Source organism: Astatotilapia calliptera, chromosome 13, assembly GCF_964374335.1.
Source record: "Astatotilapia calliptera chromosome 13, fAstCal68.1, whole genome shotgun sequence".
NCBI lineage: Eukaryota > Metazoa > Chordata > Actinopteri > Cichliformes > Cichlidae > Astatotilapia > Astatotilapia calliptera.
This window is the reverse complement of record NC_137434.1, coordinates 17217564-17237698: the sequence shown is the minus strand read 5'-3', so window position 1 is coordinate 17237698 and position 20135 is coordinate 17217564. Positions and strand designations below refer to the sequence as shown.

Below are 20135 nucleotides of genomic sequence, written 5' to 3'. Positions count from 1 at the left end.
TGCAGTTTATGAAAATGAAAGGCTGCTAACCTACAGTATACTGTAGATGGAGAGATTAAAGGCATGACCCAGTTTTAGAGTGGACCAGGACTGAAAGCAAACCTTTGGCCTTGGCAAACCACACTAGAGATTATCAATAATAATCCAAAGGGCCAAAGCTGAAGTGGGGAGCTTGAGAACAGGTGCTCTTGTAGTGATACAAGTACTGTTCAGTTTATTCAAAGTTTCCCTTTCTATTTTTGGTAAATCTCCTTTTCCGCCCAGGTAAATACATGACTTTCCTTTCATTTATTTTTTTTAAGCAGGGGGGAAAGGGCAGCTTGTTTTAACTGGAATTTTATCAATTTATGTTAAACATATCAAGCTCTCCAGATACCGTATAAACCCACAAGTTTGTTTTCAGGGAATAAAAATATATGATTTGAGTGTATCTTTGGTATGCTTGAGATTCTTTCAAACCCAACAAGATTAATCCAAAATATTCTTCGTCTTAGTGATAAACATATCTACATGTTCACTAGTCCTTTTTCCAGACTCTCACGTTTCAGAGACATGTACAGAAACAGAGCCAAACTAGTTCTACATGTAGCTCTCTCTGTCAACATCGCATCTTGATAAATGGCCAAAAACGTGTTCTAAATATGAGCTATGTACTCTAATCCTGTACAACAAGCTGAAATGTTCATGGCAGAAACATTCAGTCATATGATCATCATTACATGGAATCTGAAATAAAATGTATTTAAATGCTTCAGCTATCATTTTAATTTTGTAAAATAGTCGGCTATAGTTTTAGTTTGCTTACTTTCTTTTGTGTAAATAAATAATCAGTGTTTTCATTTGGCATTTTATAATTTAGGGTTTATTTTTTGTCACTAGACAGTAGCTGCACTATGTGAAAAGAAAAATCCAGTGTAACTGTAACACTTTATGGAGAAATAATGAAACTTAAAGAGCTTCCCCTTTTTAATACTTGGTTTGAACGATTCTTCATGCAGGTGTTTTTCACATATTCAGAAGCTATAAGTGATTGAATCCATGTTTGACCTTTATTTTGGAAAGAACTCTCTTGCTGTGTTTGCTTCCCTGATTGTTTTGTGATACAACATGTTCGTCTTCTGCTGCTCTTTATTCCTTAAATGTATCTTTTTTATGGTTTCATCTTGATGCTAAATCTTTTATGTTAACACAAACCCATTCAAAAATGTGGTATGACAAATGTGACCCATCTGGAAGCTTATCATTGTCATTTGTTGGCAGCTAGTACAAATGGTTCAGGTTACACTGAGGCAGGTTTAGTCTTAGTGATTAGGCATGGCCCTAAATTCCTTTGGGCATCCTTATGGTCTGTCACCAACAATCAGAAGCTTATCACATATGTCACAATAATTGAAATCACAATACTAGAAACTATAAAAGAGTGAACTTTTAGCCATACTTTTTACACTCATCATTGGGAAGATATAAAAACCTTCATAGCATTCATATGACTATTATTAAATATAAGCACACATATAAAGTACTTGTTTTTGAACCTACATAATGTTACGTGCCATAACTCAGTTGGGCTTTTTTACAACCACAATGTAAGTGCTAACTGTGCTTCATATTTACATCTGATGTAGTTTATATTACCAGAGTTAGGCTCCATGCATCACATGTGTACAGATTAGAGAACAGTGGTTTAATGCATGCCATCCGTCAGTATTACAAAAATTAAAGCTGGAGGCATGACCCTAAGTACCAACACAGAAGTAACTTGACATGTGACCATTTTCAGTAAGTATATTGTGTAAGAGTTTCAAAAGGCATGAAAATGATTGATCTCTTTGAATGCTGGATATTTACATGCCCAGTCTGAAAGCTTTCATCATATATGCTGAGAATTTAACTGCTGTCAGAGGTCAGTGATATTAAACTGTACTGATGCTCCTGATGTTCTGCATCTGTGTGTTGTGTTTTTCTGAGTGAAAACATTCGTGAATTACGCACACACTTAGAACATGTTATCCACTATAAGTTCTAGGACAAAAGCTCAGATTATATATAGTAGATTTAATATCAGCACGAGACTGGATGCTGAAATGCTTTATTCACGTGTGTAAATCCTCTTTCATGCAAAGTGTTTTAATGGTATGCATAGAAATTAAACAATGCATTTGTATACTTGACCTATTTTTCCAAGTGGGGAAGAAACATATAACATCTGCCAATGAAAAACAAATGGGATTTTTTTTCCTTCTTGTTTTTTGGTCTGCAATTTGAGCTTATAAAGTAGATGGTAGATAGCTATGCAATAGAAATGTGGATATAAAAGGCTATCTATAAACATACATCAGGCATAACACTGACTATCTCTTCGCTTGTTAGGGATACTGTTCCATCCCATATTAAGGAGCAACAGAACATTTTGTCCTAAAAGTTGATGTGCTACAAGCAGGAAAAATGGGCAAGTGTAAGGATTTGAGTTTGATGGCTGGATGATTGGGTCCGAGCATGTTGAAAACTACATCTCTTGCAGGGTGTTCCTAGTCTGCAGTGGTCAATATCTATTGCAGTGGTGAAAGAGCAACAGGGTCATGGGCAGCCATGTGAAGGCTGGGCTGTGTGGTCCGATCCAACAGATGAGCTACTGTAGTTCAAAATGCAAAAAACTTTCATGCTGGTTCTGATAGAAAAGTGTCAGAATACACAGTGCAATACGGTTTTTTGTGTATATATACCTGCAGACTAGTGAGGCCCCTGTAGTGGCCCCTGTCCACCACCAAAAGCATCAACGATGGACACTTCACCATGAGAACTTGCCACGATAATGGAAGAAGGTGGCCTGGTTTGAGAAATCATGTTTTCCTTTACATCACGTGGATTGCCCACTGTGTGTAAATCACTTACCTGGAGAACACCTGGCACCAGGAATAAGGTAAACTAGTAGACAGTGTGATGATTTGGGCTCCTGCCATCCATGTTGACATTACATTCACATGTACCACCTACTTAAGCCCCATTGCAGACCATGTACACCCTCGTACATTATATTAGGCCTCTTTCAGCAGGATAGAGACAGCGAGTTTGAGGTCTTTACTTGGATTTTTAAACATTACTGCACTCTAGAGAACTGAGAAAGAATTATTAGATTATTTGAGTCACTTTAAGTGATGATGACTGACTATTTGGATTAGTGAAAAAATGAATTTAAAACTATCAAATTTGGAAACATTTATGTTTTGTTTGTAAATATTTGTAAAAAAAAAAAAAAATAACTACCTTGGTAAAAAGAGGACCTCTGGCTAAGTATTATATAACATTTGTTTACAGGAGATTTCCACCTGCTGGAAAATGAGATTATCAATCAAGAAGATTAGCCCGCTTTAGTACTACATGTGATGTTTTTAGTTATAAAAGTTCAACATAAAAGCTACTTGCATAGGTAGTGAGGGTTTTTTATGTTACTGAAACATATGGTTGTAAAGTCTGCATGGCAGATGGTACCCTTGTCCAATATAAACAAATCACTGACTACAGTTACAGTATAGAATTTACATCAAACATAGTTGGTCACAATATTTTATGTAAAATGGTCATTATATTTAGTACGGGGTGGTTACATAGCTGAGACTGCGGTCATTCAGAGCAGATCATAAATCAAAGCTTTAAAACTAAAAAACAAAATTAACATCCTGATCGTTATGTTTCACTGTGACCAGTGATTGTAAAAAGTGCGATAATAGCTTAACTTTTATGAATTATCATTTAGACAACATCAGAATAAAACAGATTTCTGTATATTTCTGGCTAGTAATAACACAATTTACATTAAAAGTTGAAAATGTGAAGAATATAGCTGTACATCTACTGCAAAGTTGTAGATGTACAGCTTTTGCAGACAGAGTCATCTCCTTTGGCCTTTTGGTTGCTAAGGCCCAGTTGGAGACTACGGGGGCCCTGAATCAGCTCTTAAGATGTGTCATTGGATTAGTATGTGAGCATCTGCGTTTAGCCTTCTCCAGTTGCCAGAGAACACCTTGAGAAGTGTAGCTCATGTAGAGGTCTCTTGACGAAGCCGTCTTCATGGTGCGATTTCATGACTTTATTCTTTAGGATGAAGCATGTAAGGATACCACATTTGCTACTACTGTTTGTGTTTGTGCATGCCTGCTTTGGTAAGTTTACCTTATTGTTTGTCTGTTTACTGTTTACTAATCCTGATGCGATCAGATTGTGAATGATATTCAGACTCTGGGCTATTTTATGTATTAATTTTGTAATTCTGTCACTGTTATAAAGAACCTCCGCTCAGTTTTCAGTTTATTTATGTCCTGGGTTTTCCAAATGGAAATATAAGTATTTTTTTAAGATACACAAAATTATTTGCTTGTTTTATGAAATGAGTTTTAAAGCTGATATGCAATAGTAGGTTAAAACTGTTTTAAATAACGGGAATCGTATTACAGGTAAAAGCAGCAGAGATCGCAGGTCTATGTATAGAAAGAGTATTTTAGGAGGTTGATGTAATGCACCTTTAATCCCAGACAAAGTGCAAAGAAAGAGGAGGTTGTGTATACAGTTTACATAGCATTTCTTCTGCCATTTTAGCATCTATAGAGACAGAACCAGTTAAAATTACAAATTCATATCAGTAGTATGTGTACAAAACACTCAGACTGATTCAGTCATAGATTAAGGTTGTGCTTTATTGCCTCCACTCACCGATAGTTCAGGGAGCACAATTTCTTCTTTCAAAGATTATGCCAAGTAAACCTGTGACATTTAAATATTCTTTTCTCTGATTTATGTGTCTGCCGGCAGCACAAGCAGATTTTGCTCCATATTTCTACGACAATGGACCCTACAGTTACAATGGAAACCTGGCCTTGTTCAGCCTCTCAGAGGACACTGCTGTTGGTGAGATTGACCTCTGTACTGGGGAACATTTAGTGTGAACAGCTAATAGGACTGTAGAACAACCAATCATCAAAATGGTGTGTTGTGGTGGCCAATATGTGAGAGTCCAGGATGTTAAGTAGTCTTTGATAGATGAACAGATGTTGTGTGGCGTGTATGCACTCACACTAACATGCTCATCTGCTGCTGCCACCTGTTGATGTCAGGGACAGTTTGCTGGCTGCGAATGCAGTGCAGCTGTCCCTCTACACCTTGCATCAGTCTGGATACTCCAAATGGTACTTAGTGTTTCAGCCTGGTTTGTTCCACAGCAGTTGTTACCAAAAGAAACGTACACCTCATAGTAAATGGTTAGAAACTGTGTACCTTTCCACAATTTGTTTCTGTGAGGGGATATTTACTCTTAATAATGATATCTCTCTATAGGTACACAAATTTATCGTCTTAATGGCACAGATCCTGAAGGCCAAGAGGTGAGGTACGGCCTTTCCTTTGATCCAGGGTCCAAAGAGTACTTCAGCGTCGACTCCAAATCTGGAAACATTACATTAGTAGAAAAGCTGGACAGAGAGGTAAACTTTACAAAGATGTACAGATCGACAATTCAGTGTTTTTATAACAACTTGGTTGCTGTATTAACCTACTACTATTATTTACTTAGAAACAAGACTCTATTGATGTTCTTGTCAGCATCACTGATGGGCAAAGCAAGGTATCAACTTTTAGCTCCTTTTAAAAAAAAAGTCAAAATACTAAACTTCAACATGCTTTGTGGTTTTATCCTACTGTCGGTTCTTGCTTTTAGGTTGTGGAAAGAGTGACAATATTTGTAATGGATGCAAATGATGAAAAGCCTGAATTCCAAAACATGCCTGCGATCATTGATGTACTGGAAGTAAGTTAAGCCGAGACAACAGTATCTGTTTCTCCAAGTGAAAAAGGTCTTGTTAAGCTCTAAATGTTACCTTTTCTTTCTTGTACATTGTAGACAACAGAGTCTGGAATCAGTATCTACAAAGTTGAGGCAGTGGACAGAGACACAGGCTCAGGGGGCTCGGTCACCTACTACCTACAGGTATCACTTTGCAGTGGGAAAATATTGCCCACTCACACGCCCTTCCTTGCACAACCCCAAAGGGATTTGTGTCACCTCCCGGGGCTCTTTTACTTGTTAGGTAAAATTGTAAACCGCTAAGTTTTTTCAATAATCTGCTTTCAACACTGATGACGTATAGTTGTACTAAGCAGGGGTTACATATATTTTCCTGTGTTACTGTGTATTTGTGCCTGAATATGTTGGTGTAGTTATGAAGATGGGGATTAAATGGCAGTTACATTTGTGTCGGCGAGGGGTGGCTCAGCGACACAATGTTAGTTTGCACTTTGGACTATTAAGAACAAAGAACAGCTGGCTTGGAAGTAGGAGACAGGCAGTCCACATCTGGACACAACAGCTTTCACCTGCCTGCTATGTCCTTGAGCATATGGGTACTTTACATCCAGATGGGCAAAGACTGGATATTGGAATTGGCTTATTTCAAGGAGCTTTTGTATGGTTTTATTCTGCCACCTGACCACTTTTCATGTGAGTGTTTGTTAAAGGGTTTTAAGAGTGCCAGTGACAGGCTTTTGCTCATGTAACCCCTTATTTGTGTTTCTGCGTGTGCTTTTAAAATCATGCATTTGTTCCATTTTCTTTGCAGAGTGCTCAGTCCACTCTGTTTGCCATCGACAGACACAGTGGAGTCCTTCGTGTCAAATCTGGAGAAATGCTGGACTATGAGAAAGCAAAGACACACTTTGTCATTGTTATTGCAAAGGTGCTTGGTGTATTATACTCAAAGATGAACATAAAATCATGAAACATGATTATAGCAGAGGAACATGTAAATTAGCAATTTCTTGATCTAGGAGACTTACATTTAAAAATGCAGATTTAAACTGTTATTACTTTTGTTCTAGGATGGTGGTGGTAGCTTTAATGGGAAGGAGCAGTTTATGTCCTCCTCTGCTACCCTGACAATTAATGTGATTGATGCTCAAGACACTCTGCCATCTTTCATTGGGACTCCCTACTTTGGCTATGTTTACGAAATCTCAGTGCCAGTGAGTATGAAAACGCTCCCCCGGTGATTTTATGCACTGATTTTAGTCTAGAGTTGAAATACGTGGCAGTTATGGTAAATGGTAAATGGCCTGCATTTGTATAGCGCTTTTCTAGTCCATAGGACCCCAAAGCGCTTTACACTACATTCAGTCATTCACCCATTCACACACACATTCACACACTGGCGATGACAAGCTACATTGTAGCCACAGCTGCCCTGGGGCGCACTGACAGAGGCGAGGCTGCCGGACACAGGCGCCACCGGGCCCTCTGACCACCACCAGTAGGCAAACATGGGGTTAGTATCTTGCCCAAGGATATTTGGCATGCAGCCAGGAGGCAGCCTGGGATTGAACCACCGACCTTCTGATTAGTGGCTGACCTGCTCTGCCACCTGAGCTACAGCCACCCCACAGTTAGCACAATGGCTACATTTTTGTCATTTTCTTTTTCGTTTAGGACAACTTAGTTACACTGCTGTCATAAAGCGGCATCATGTGGAATGATTAGGTTTTATATTGGCAGTATAAATAATAACTAACAAAAGAGCCCAAAACCCAAGGCACATCACATCACATAGCTTTAATTACTGGCATTTCACTGCTTTATCACTATTGCAAAATGTCACAGCAGTAGCTCATCACAGCAAGTTTACACAGTCTGACTTTCATCCAAATGAGAATAATTAGGAGTGTGACATTTAAATGAGCCTTTGAAAACAGAGAGAAGGTTAGATTTTGGCGATTTGTTGTGACTAACTGCACCAGACACATGGTGGTTCAAAAAGAGGCTTTTGAAGATCTATTTTTTATAGATGCATGCCACCACCAATTTATTAAATGCAAAATCTTTCTACTTTACTCTCTCTAGGGATCTGAAATATTCACTGTTGAGGCCCGAGATGGTGATGTGGGGAACCCAAATCCAGTCCGTTATTCATTCGATGATGGTGAGCCATTTTGTCAAAGGAAGCTACAATCATCTTAAAATGAAGGGAGAAATATTTATATAAAGGTTCATCCATCTAATATTTTTCACCAGGTGATGACGGTGTTTTTAGTATCAATAAAACAAGCGGTTGCATCACCCTGTTGACTCTCCCCATTTATCTGAAGAGAGAAATCTTCAACATTAAAGTCAGGGTAAGTTGCTGTTCAGTCACCAACTCTGTTTTGCATACATTCTCTCCTATATTATTTTAATATAATAACTGCTTTATAAATCAAAGCCTGATCTTCTCAGACAGCTATTTTCTAAAGACTTGCATGTAAACAAACACTTTGGGATTTTTTTGTACTTCTGATTTTATTTACAAGTGCTTGTGTCCACACAAAAATGTTTATAGACCTAATCAAAGTGCATTGATTAGCTGAACAGTGGCTCAATGAATCTACAAGGAAAATTAGGGGGAAAAACACGATAGTAAAATTGGTAGATAAAATACCCAATCGGCCCATGTCTCTGATTCTAAGAGTGATAAATATACCTTGACTTTTACTCCATCTGTTCAGGCTTCAGAAGTAAGTCCCGAAGGCAGACTCATGGACTATGAGGTCACCACAGTGGTGATCCGTGTTGTGGACCTAAATAACAATCCGCCTACTTTCTACGGAGAGAACGGCCCACAGAGCACGTTTGAGTTGACCATGTATGAGCATCCACCCGAGGGAGAGATCCTCCGGGGGCTGAAAATCACCGTCAATGACTCTGATCAGGTGAACACCTTTGTTGTCTTATTTTCTCTACACTGACTATGACAAGCTTCAAGTTTTCCTTTTTTGCAGGTATTTTTCAACACTCGTACCACTCATGGTTGTCTTTCAAAGGTGCCTTAGCCAGCCAAGAGTAACAATGACTGGTTTTTATGTAATAGCATTTGTTTTCTGTAATAATTATAATGTTATCTAATGAGTAACTGGTTTAGTCAACATCAATCATAGCATCATAGCACAGCATAGTGTTCAGGACAGAGTCTGTGTTTCTGTCCTCATAATGACTTTAATCCTGCCATTATCACAGTCAATCCTTCTAAAATTGCATGAGTTTGAAAGGAATCCAACACAATTAAAAGGTGCTTTCTGTGCCATTTGCCAGCTTACGCAAGTGTCTTTGTGTTTTCAGCTCTGTGTACTTTACGAGCCATATGACTGATTTTCACTAAATATATTTTCTGATAATAATGTTGCAGCGTCAGACAGTATCTTTCTGTGTGAGCCAGAATATTATTGCTGCTACTCATCACTTTTATAAGAGACTTTACTACATGCCTGCTTTTTTTTAGCTCTGAAAATAATGCAGATTATTATGTATTACAGATCTATGCATATGAAGCATAGATCTGATATGATAATTATGTGTTTTTGCTTTTGCAGGGTGCAAATGCTAAATTCAACCTGAGACTGATTGGACCAGGAAGAATGCTGCGAGTTGTCCCTCAGACTGTACTCAATGAGGCCCAAGTCACAATCTTAGTAGAAGACTCTGCTGCCATGGACTATGAGAAATACCACTTTCTAACATACAAGGTAAATTATTTACACTAGCATGCCAAAATATACATGCACTACAGTAGATTAAAATTAGGTTTGAAAAATGCATGTATATTTCTAATATTTTTTTCTTCCTCAGCTCCTTGCGGTTGAGATCGACACACCAGAGAAATTCAGCGCTACAGCGGACATCGTCATTCATCTCCTGGACACCAATGACAACGCTCCCAAATTCTCTTCAGATTACTACATTGCCAGAATTCCAGAAAATTCACCCGGTGGCTCCAATGTGGTCACAGTCACGGTGAGCCAGTCTCTTCATCCTGTCTAAAAATACATGCCATCACCAATGTACGTCACTCAGAGCTAAAGAGGAATGCTGATTTTAACAAAATGCCCAACAGGGCTATTAATCCCCTAAATGTAGACTTTTTGAGCGGGGAGGGTTGGGATAATATGTGAAAACATGTAGATAAAAGCTAGGCGACGTAAGCTGCCAGATGGCTATCACTTTCATTTTGTTGTGTAACACCAAATTCACAGACATGTTTTTTTTCTCTGATGCTTAGCAGCACATGCCTCTACAGCATCAAAATATGTACTGAAGTAAAAGGAACACTTAAGGACATGACGATTTGATTGATACTTGGCTCACATCGTCTTTTGCCCTTGTCTGTTCCTGTCAGCCCCACAGGGGCTCAAAGCAACAGGGAGGCTCATTATTAAATCCTGACCTTGCGTGAACACCACAGGGGTTTGTTGCCTTGATCCCAGGCAATTTCAATCAGATAGAAGAGCAGCCAACAACTGACCTTGGACGCATAGAGACAGTGAACAGGCATCCCAGCAGCTACAGACACAAAGATTAGCCGATGATGATGATGATGTTCCTATGACATCAAAAATCTGTCTTTTTATAGCTGACCCCTGAAACATCATGTTCCAGTTGAGCACATTTTCATTCAGTTTACTGAGTCCATGCTGGCAGACAACACGAAAGTGCAGATTTTTCTTCATTCATGACGAAAACAGATGCAAACTAAAAAGAAAGAGGAAAGAGAAAAGGCAAGTCAACACAGTACTGGTCATTGGCTGTGCTTGAATGACAGTTTAGTGTAGGATAGGTGCTGCAACATATTAAACTCACTGCTGTAAAACTTGCGTTGAACTCAGGTGTTTAATCTACAGCCAAACATGACATTTTATTCTCTATGATCTATCATAGCTCTGTCATTCACTTACACGGCACTATATGGATGAGACAGGGTGCTAAATGTCTATTAGGTTGTGCATTAAATATTGATAATTGCATGGACCCTCCTTCTCGCCTGTGGTTGCTCGGATAGATGGATGGATGGATATTTGTATCTAATGACATATTAAAAATAATACTGTTACAATACTAGAGTAGTTAAATAATTATTAAATAATTACAAATAATTAATGAAAGTATAATTACTCAGTGCATAAACATATTACACTAACATGAATCTGTGTGAACGTGAATTTTGTTTTTGTTTTTCCCATGTGAATATGATGGCTTTTGCTGATTTTGTCTTTACTTTATGTTCAAAATAAAGATTTTATTGACTGATTGATTCATTGATACCTGTCTACAGGCATTTGACCCAGACTCAGGACCTTGGGGTGAAGTTAAGTACTCTATCTATGGATCAGGGGCTGAGCTGTAAGTGCAATAAATGAGCTTTATGTTTTGCCAGTAGGACACAGTAAAAATGAGTCCTTTTAAATGCTGTTGTTCCATTCACATATTCAGATGTAACATCTCTGCAACATCTCCACAAGACCTCCACATATTCACATGCATTGGTGTAGAAAAAGCATTAATTTGATTTTAGAATATATCTTTTAAATGTTCAGAGAATAACTAAATAACTTTGTCGCCTTCACTGTGTCTATTCATCAGTCTTTGGATAGTGATCACAGAAGAATATTTTTAATGTTTATAGTACAAAGAAAAAAGAATATATTTTACTATACTATAGTAAAATATAGTAATCAACACCTGACATGTGGGTTTTTTTCCAGTAGTGAAACCAAATTTTATAGAATAAACATTATATCTAATGTACAACTGTGTCAAGAAGCTCAAATAAAGTATATCTCTTCAAATAATGCACTACACTGTAAGCATACACTGTAGCAAAAACACATCTGCCTGAAAGCTGGACAGATATGTAAGAGCACACTAGTTTTTCATATCACGACTTGATTCTTTTTATTTCCCCTAAGCACCGTAGCCCAGAGGATTTACTAGTGTTTTTCACTTTTTATTAGTTTCCCAGCAGAAATCCATTCTCCAGATCCAAGACTACACAGTTCTTTCTGATATTACAGAGTACTGTATATCCACAGCGTGCATTTACTCACACTTAAAATGCAGACACATCTTGCCATTGGGATCCTTTATTTTTTGGGTTTATATTTATGTTCACTGTCTGTTCAGCTGCAACACAAACCCACAGGCACATGCTGGTAGGAATGAGGTTACCATCTACTTTGGTTGTTCAAATGCAAGGGGAAAGTATTTTTACACCCCTCTGTAGCAATAAATTAGAAGAGATATGTGATGTCACATCAAGGCATCAAGGACAAGGATTTCCAAAATAAGCAGAGGAGAGAGATTTAGCTTAGTGTGTGCTTGTTTAGTCAAACTGATTTTGAAACTGTGTCACCTCAGATTATTCTCGAAATTGCTGCTTTGATTTTAAAATGGTTATGAAGCAATGCATGACCACATGCTTGGGCTCTGCATCTGAAAGAATAAAGCAGTTCATATTGCAGACTTTACACTGTTTTACACTTTGTGGTTGAGCGCTTAAGTGTACACAAGAGTAGACAGTCCTTTTGCCTGCCCGCCCTCGGTCTGCGATAATCCTTTAATGGGATTGGAGGAGAAAATAGACTGCTCTTTGCTTCTGACTAACTTGTGCTGGAACCTTGTAGGACAGCTAAACAAGTCAGTTTGTGAAACAATCTGTATCTTTTACTGTATCTTATCTCTCCAGCATCGCATAATTAAAGAAAATCTGGCACTATAGGTTGAAGTTTAGTAATATGAGGTCTCCATAACAGCATCCTGCTTGTTTGTTTCCCCCAAAAAGTATTCTTCTTATTTCAATTTCATATTTTTCTCCTGGTTGTCCTCACCTCATCAGGAGTGGTTCTGTGCTCCATCAGTTGAGCCTACCCCGAGAGTTTGAGAACCAGAGTTTGACCTCGCTCACTAACACCTCTGAAGTCACCTTTCAAACTTGTTTTATCTTGTCCGTTCAATTTAATGAAAATTTTTGGCTTTACGAGAAGTTAGGGCAACCTTTCAGTGAGACAAGACTCCGAAAAGCATCTGCACGACTTCAACTAGTTCCAGTCTTTATACAACGTTAAGCTAGCCATGCTAAGACTTGCTGTTGCTGCATACTCTATACTCCACTCCATCCATCCTCATCCGCTTTGTCCGGGGCCGGGTCGCGGGGGCAGCAGCCTAAGCAAAGAGGCCCAGACCTCCCTCTCCCCAGCCACCTCCTCCAGCTTATCCGGGGGAATACCAAGGCATTCCCAGGCCAGCCGAGAGATATAATCTCTCCAGCGTGTCCTGGGTCTGCCCCGGGGCCTCCTCCCGGTGGGACATGCCTGGAACACCTCACCCAGGAGGCGCCCAGGGGGCATCCTTGTCAGATGCCCGAACCACCTCAGCTGGCTCCTTTCGATGTGGAGCAGCAGCTGCTCTACTCTGAGCCCCTCCCGGATGGCCGAACTTCTCACCCTATCTCTAAGGGAGAGGCCAGCCACCCTTCGGAGGAAGCTCATTTCTCCCGCTTGTATCCGCGATCTCGTTCTTTCGGTCACTACCCACAGCTCGTGGCCATAGGTGAGGGTAGGGACGTAGATTGACCGGTAAATTGAGAGCTTCACTTTTACACTCAGCTCCCTCTTCACCACGACGGACCGGTGCAGCGTCCGCATTACTGCAGCTGCAGCCCCAATCCGTCTGTCGATCTCCGGCTCCCTTCTCCCATCACTCGCGAACAAGACCCCGAGATACTTGAACTCCTCCACTTGGGGCAGGAACTCATCCCCGACCCGGAGTGGGCACTCCACCCTTTTCCGGCTGAGAACCATGGCCTCAGATTTGGAGGTGCTGATCCTCATTCCCGCTGCTTCACACTCGGCTGCGAACCGTTCCAGTGCGAGCTGGAGGGCCTCACCCGATGAAGCCAACAGAACCACATCATCTGCAAAAATCAGAGATGAGATTCTGAGGCCACCAAAGCGAAAGCCCTCCGCCACTTGGCTGTGCCTAGAAATCCTGTCCATAAAAATTATGAACAGAACCGGAGACAAAGGGCAGCCCTGGCGGAGCCCATCACCCACCGGGAACGAGTCCGACTTATTGCCGGCAATGCGAACCAAGCTCTTGCAACAGTTGTATAGGGATCGAATGGCCCGTAGCAATGGGCCAGACACCCCATATTCCCGCAACACCTCCCACAGGACACCCCGAGGGACACGGTCGAATGCCTTCTCCAAGTCCACAAAACACATGTAGACTGGTTGGGCAAACTCCCATGCACCCTCAAGTATCCTGGAGAGGATAAAGAGCTGGTCCAGTGTTCCGCGACCAGGACGAAAACCGCATTGTTCCTCCTGTATCCGAGGTTCGACTAACGGACGAACTCTCCTTTCCAGCACCCTGGCATAGACTTTCCCAGGGAGGCTGAGGAGTGTGATCCCCCTGTAGTTGGAACACACCCTCCGGTCCCCTTTCTTAAAGATGGGGACCACCACCCCGGTCTGCCAGTCCACAGGTACTGCCCCTGATCTCCACGCAACATTGCAGAGGCGTGTCAACCAGGACAGCCCTACAACGTCCAGAGCCTTCAGGAACTCGGGGCGGACCTCATCAACACCAGGGGCTCTGCCACCAAGGAGTTGTTTAACTGCCTCAGTGACCTCGCCCCCGGAAATTGGCGGGTCATTCCCCTCATCCCCAGACTCTGCTTCCTCCTCGGAAGACGTGTCAGTGGGATTAAGGAGGTCCTCGAAGTATTCCTTCCACCGCCTGACAATTTTCTCAGTCGACGTCAGCAGCGCTCCGCCAGCACTATACACAGTGCAGGTAGAGCACCGCTTTCCCCTCCTGAGACGTCTGACGGTTTGCCAGAATCTCTTCGAGGCAGTCCGAAAGTCTTTTTCCATGGCCTCTCCGAACTCCTCCCACACCCGAGTTTTTGCTTCAGCCACTGCCCGAGCCGCATTCCGCTTGGCCTGTCGATACCTGTCGGCTGCCTCCGGAGTCCCACAGGCTAACCAAGCCCGATAGGACTCCTTCTTCAGCCTAGTGGCTCCTTTCACCTCTGGTGTCCACCATTTGGTTCGGGGATTACCACCACGGCAGGCACCAACCACCTTGCGGCCGCAGCTCAATGCAGCAGCTTCGGCAATGGAGACGCTGAACATGGTCCATTTGGACTCAATGTCCCCAGTCTCCCTCGGAATGCTGTTGAAGCTCTGCCGGAGGTGTGCGTTGAAGATCTCGCGGACTGGGGCTTCTGCTAGACGTTCCCAGCACACCCTCACTACGCGTTTAGGTGCACCAGGTCTGTCCAGCGTCTTCCCCCGCCACCTGATCCAACTCACCACCAGGTGGTGATCAGTTGACAGCTCAGCCCCTCTCTTTACCCGAGTGTCCAGAACATATGGTCGCAGGTCTGCTGATACGATTACAAAATCGATCATCGACCTACGGCCTAGAGCGTCCTGGTGCCACGTGCACTTATGGACACTCTTATGTTCGAACAGGGTGTTCGTTATGGCCAAACTGTGATTAGCACAGAAGTCCAATAACAGAGCACCGCTCGGGTTCAGATCAGGGAGGCCGTTCCTCCCAATCACGCCCCTCCAGGTCTCGCTGTCGTTACCCACGTGAGCATTGAAGTCTCCCAGCAGGACAACAGAGTCTCCAGGTGGAGCACCCTCCAGCACCCCCCCCCCCCCCCCCCCCCCCCAGGGACTCTAAGAAGGCTGGGTACTCTGAACTGCCACTCGGCGCATAAGCGCAGATGACAGTCAGGACCCGTTCCCCGACCCTAAGGCGCAGGGAACAAACCCTCTCGTCCACCGGGAAAAACCCCAACGTACCGGCAGCAAGCCGAGGGGATATTAGGATACCCACCTAATATCCCCTACTCTATACTCTTAATCACAAAATCATTCCATTGAATAACAATCACTTCATAATGCACCAAATGTATGTGTTTATAAGGTCACAGGACCAGCTGACAAAAACAATCTGGCTTCTAGAAGTAATAAGATTGATTTTGTGTTAGCTCATTTAAAAATGAGGTAGGTTTTTTCTGGACCTAAATGACACTCTAAAGATTTGGGGTTGGGGTATTAGCAGCCTACATCACAATTATATTTCAAAGCTCCAAAACTCACAGTCTGTGTGACAAAATCAGTGCCAAGATTTAGCAAGAAGTGCAATCCAAGTGCTTAAAACAGATGACTAATTGTTTAGGGGGGAAAAGTATCATATAATCTACAATAACAAATACGTATAAAATGTTCATGGTGCATGGTGTCTTGATATTCATTGTCCAAAGAAGTCAGTTTACAGAAGACTCATCACTGTACACAGGTTCCTGATCAAACCTGACTCTGGGATCATCTACACACAGCCGTGGGCAAGCCTGGATGCTGAGGTCAGGTCCAAGTATAACTTCTATGTGAAGGCAGAGGACACAGAGGGGAAATACAACCTGGCTGAAGTCTTTGTGACTGTGTTGGACTTGAATGACCACTCTCCTGCTTTCTATGATAACTTCCTTGAGAAGACCATGGTGATTGGAGCTCCAGTGAAAATAGAGGTATGCAGCTCTCTTTAAACAAAATGAAACTTGGTAAAAGTGAATATTTTCAGTACCCTTACTGTCTGCAGGCTGTGGATGATGATGCAGAGGTCCCCAACAACGTTATCGAGTATGCCATCATGAAAGCTGAGCCAGAAAACAATATCTTTGACATTAACGCTGACACAGGCGAGATAATGCTGAAGTCCTACATCAAGTCAATGGCCATCATTCAGAACATCACCAAGAAGAGAGACTGCACCTGGTCGCTGGTGGTGCAGGCCCGTGACCGAGGCCATCCATCCCTCACCACCACCGCCGTCGTCAAGATTGACATCACTGAAGCTGTAAGTTGAAACAAAGCAAAAGACCAGCAATATGACAATGAAATCTATGTGAGGCCTTCACGATAAACCCACTAAGATACCAGTTTTTTATGCATCGACATTGTATAAATCATCCTGCACAGTTGCGATGTTAACAGCATGATATCAAACAGAAGATCCACAGTTTATTATTATTTTTATGCACATTCATCAAATTTGAAACACTATACAAAGTACTATACCATAATATTTTAATTTGAGAATGTATAGTGAAATACAAAACTGAATCTCACACAAATGCAATTGTCATGTTTACAGATCAAATCCAGATTTTTCTCATACTTCATGGGCCTAAGGAAACGTCCAGGGACAGTGTTTGGGATTTGTTTGACCATTGTCAGCTTTGCCATTTCACTGACAGTCTTCATTTCAACTGTTATGTACTGCAGCTCTTTGAAAAAGACACGTGTGCAACCTCAGGGCAAGATCAGAAAGATTATAAGGAGGCCTGTGCCATAAAGGAAGCTCGCCTTGAGCTCATCAACACAGCAATACTATTGTTATTAGTATGTGGTACCAAGAATTTGTAGCAATCCGTGTCCAGAGGATTTTATTTCAGAACAAGGCTGTGTCTGTAAAAGAGTACAGGAGCACAATATAAATGATCCTATACAATTTGTTTTACCTGTATTTCTGGTTTAATATGACGCTACGACCAAATTAAACAAATTATTTACGTTTGTGTTTGGGTCACACATAAATTCTCATTTTCAGAGAAATAGCCGGAGCCCAGTTCGTTGTATGTGTGCACATACTTGGTCAATAAAGCTGATTATGATTCTGATGCTGAATGGTCTCCGCTAGTTTCCCAGACAACCTCTCTGATCTTGTCTTGACAAAATATAAGAAGAGCAGAATACTAATTTAATAAAAAATTAGTGAAGCAGGCAACAAAATCAATCGTCCATCAAGGAAACTACATTTAATAAATAAGCGACTTTGTTTTTCTTTATGTCTGTGTAAATTATAATGGCACTAAAGACTTATTTAACACATCTTTTACCAAATGATGAACGCACAAAGTGCAACAAAACATACACAGGACATATTTTTGTGTGACAGAGTATGACTTCACTCCCATGGATGTGAATTCTCCCTGTGCTCTTTTACAGACTCAACTCAAAGGGGGGCCTTTGGGATCATTTTTAATGCAGAATAGAAACAAGCCTTTGCAAATCCTAGGTATGCTTGCTGGTATCATTAGTCTCATGATCATAGTGACAGTCCTCATCTCCACCGCAACATTCATGCGCAACAAAAAGTCCAACCGGATCCTGCCCAATCGCCGTGTGAAGAGAAGGCCGAAGACACAGCACACCTGGCTTTTTAAAAACCCCTTAAAGAGACCCGAAAGGAACGAACAGAAATTTAAGGTTAAAGAGGAAGAGCGGGAACCAGAGGTAATCGTGGAGAATGTCAACCACAACAACAATGCTGGCAGGATTTTGAGACAGTGGCCACCGCCACCGCCACCCTGTGCACCTCCACCAGCTTTTTGCCTCCCGGTGGAGAGGCAGTGGGTCATTCCCACAGTCTCAGCAACCGTGGCACCCAAACCTCTAAAGAAGGCAGTGGTGACCAGGCAGGACTCTGTGAGCAAAGCGCTGGTTTCAGAGCTCAAGATGAGGCTGGAGCAGAAGAGAAAGCCAGATCATTAACACTATTTAATCAAGGTTCTATTTTTACTCTCAGACCTGAGGCCATCTCAAGAACTTAGAAAGGACAGACAATCAGACAGAGTTTCGTTAAGTCCTGTGTGATGATAAAAAGCTCCAGAGCAGCCAGCAAATGAACCTGAAGGTGGGATTGTTCGGTAGACTGATGCTTTCATAACCTACATGAACAGTGCTTTGTGTGTGTGTGTGTGTGTGTGTGTGTGTGTGTGTGTGTGTGTGTGTGTGTGTGTGTGTGTGTGTGTTGAAATATACTGAAACAAAAAAGAGCTTCACTCCTTGTAAATCAACAACACAATTTTTATTAAAACAGAAAAACATTCCTGGCATGTTTGTCATTATTCAAACCATGTTTTCAGTTCACACCCTTTGGCTTTTGTATGACTCTGAAACAATTAGATCCCCCTTATTTATGTGGTGACACACCAAATTTAAAATTCCTGAACGCAAACCTGGTTTTGGAAATGAAGTCATTCAGAATTCAACAAATGAGACTGTTTGTTTAGGATCTATCCAAGCTCCTTACAAGAGATTTCATGACACTTGAACTCTATGACAAGATCAGCCCAGGTGAAGGAGACCAAGTGATCACATAAGAAGGGCCTTTAATCCGACTCTGCAGGTGTGCTGTACTGTTTGGATCACTGTTTTGTAGCAGCTGCCATATGTTTATTTTCTGGGTTCTTCTGTTTTCTATGTGGCAGATTTGGGGAATTTTCTACTAATAAAAGCACATTGTTTTTCCAAATAAAGGCAGTGTTAGTTAAATAAAGTAATAACACACGTAGCAACATTAAAGTTCTCCCTAAACTATATTATCAAATTATAAGCTGTATGTTATAGATACAGCTCTATTAACTTGTTAGTTTGCAAGATGAGATTACTTTATTTAGGTTACAATTATTTAGAGTTACTTTAGAGTAGAGTATTTCCCCTTCTTCACCAGCAAATTTAACTTTTCAATGAACTGTAAAATTTGAAAAGGCACTTATTGAAGTATTTATAAACGTGCTGATTTAACTGTTCAGGCATCCAGACTGCAACATAGTTAATGTGACATGTATCATCACTACCGGGTGTGCCTGTCCAAAGTAGCCTTGAAGGCACTGACACAAACTTAAACACAGCTTTGATGTCATTAATTTAAGACAAATGCCGTCTTAATGAGCTTGCAAACCGTACTCTACTGCCACTTTCTGGTAACAGTAGAAGCTGCTTAAACTACTGTCCCTGAGGTGAAACACAAAGAAGGTGTTTAAAAATACTTCAAAATGCTATTCTCAACTTTGCAAATGTTCATGTTGCAGCATTTGTTGTGATATTGCCATAGTTCGAGCACTAATAGTCTTGGAGCACGATGAAAATATGAACAACAGGAATTAAAATGAGATGCTTGAAGAAGGCCTTACACAACAATATTACACATGCGCTGTTTTTTTTTTTTGTTTTTTTTTATTAAACCAGATGTTCTGCAAATATGCAGAGGTGGCAAAAGCACAGACATCCTGTGCAGACACTAGTACAGACACTAGTGTTGAAAAATACTCCAGTAAAAGTTGAAGTACTGATTCAACTTCTATACTCAATTAAAAGTAAAAAAAAAAAGTACTGCCTCAGAAATATACTCAAAGTTAGAAAGTAACTCCTAGACCTGTTTTTATGGAAAGCTAACTGGACCTCGTGCCTTATTCATGTAATAATTAAAT

General features: G+C 41.1%; 1 protein-coding gene across 2 annotated transcripts; it reads left to right on the top strand.

Moving 5' to 3' along the window:
* Window positions 1–3443: 3443 nt before the first annotated feature.
* Window positions 3444–18751, top strand: cdhr1a (cadherin-related family member 1a). 2 transcript variants are annotated; one of them, XM_026191016.2, is made up of 17 exons: window positions 3444–4160; window positions 4807–4902; window positions 5329–5474; window positions 5564–5614; window positions 5708–5797; window positions 5891–5977; window positions 6606–6722; window positions 6865–7008; window positions 7880–7958; window positions 8051–8151; window positions 8521–8724; window positions 9382–9534; window positions 9638–9802; window positions 11118–11185; window positions 16160–16388; window positions 16460–16717; window positions 17015–18751. In XM_026191016.2, exons 1-17 carry the CDS (start codon window positions 4082–4084, stop codon window positions 17213–17215), a joined length of 2268 nt encoding a protein of 755 aa, XP_026046801.1. In that variant the 5' UTR covers window positions 3444–4081; the 3' UTR covers window positions 17216–18751. The 2 variants fall into 2 exon arrangements, with proteins under 2 accessions (XP_026046801.1, XP_026046799.1); XM_026191014.2 differs by having other exon boundaries at window positions 3991–4160; window positions 17869–18751.
* Window positions 18752–20135: the final 1384 nt, after the last annotated feature.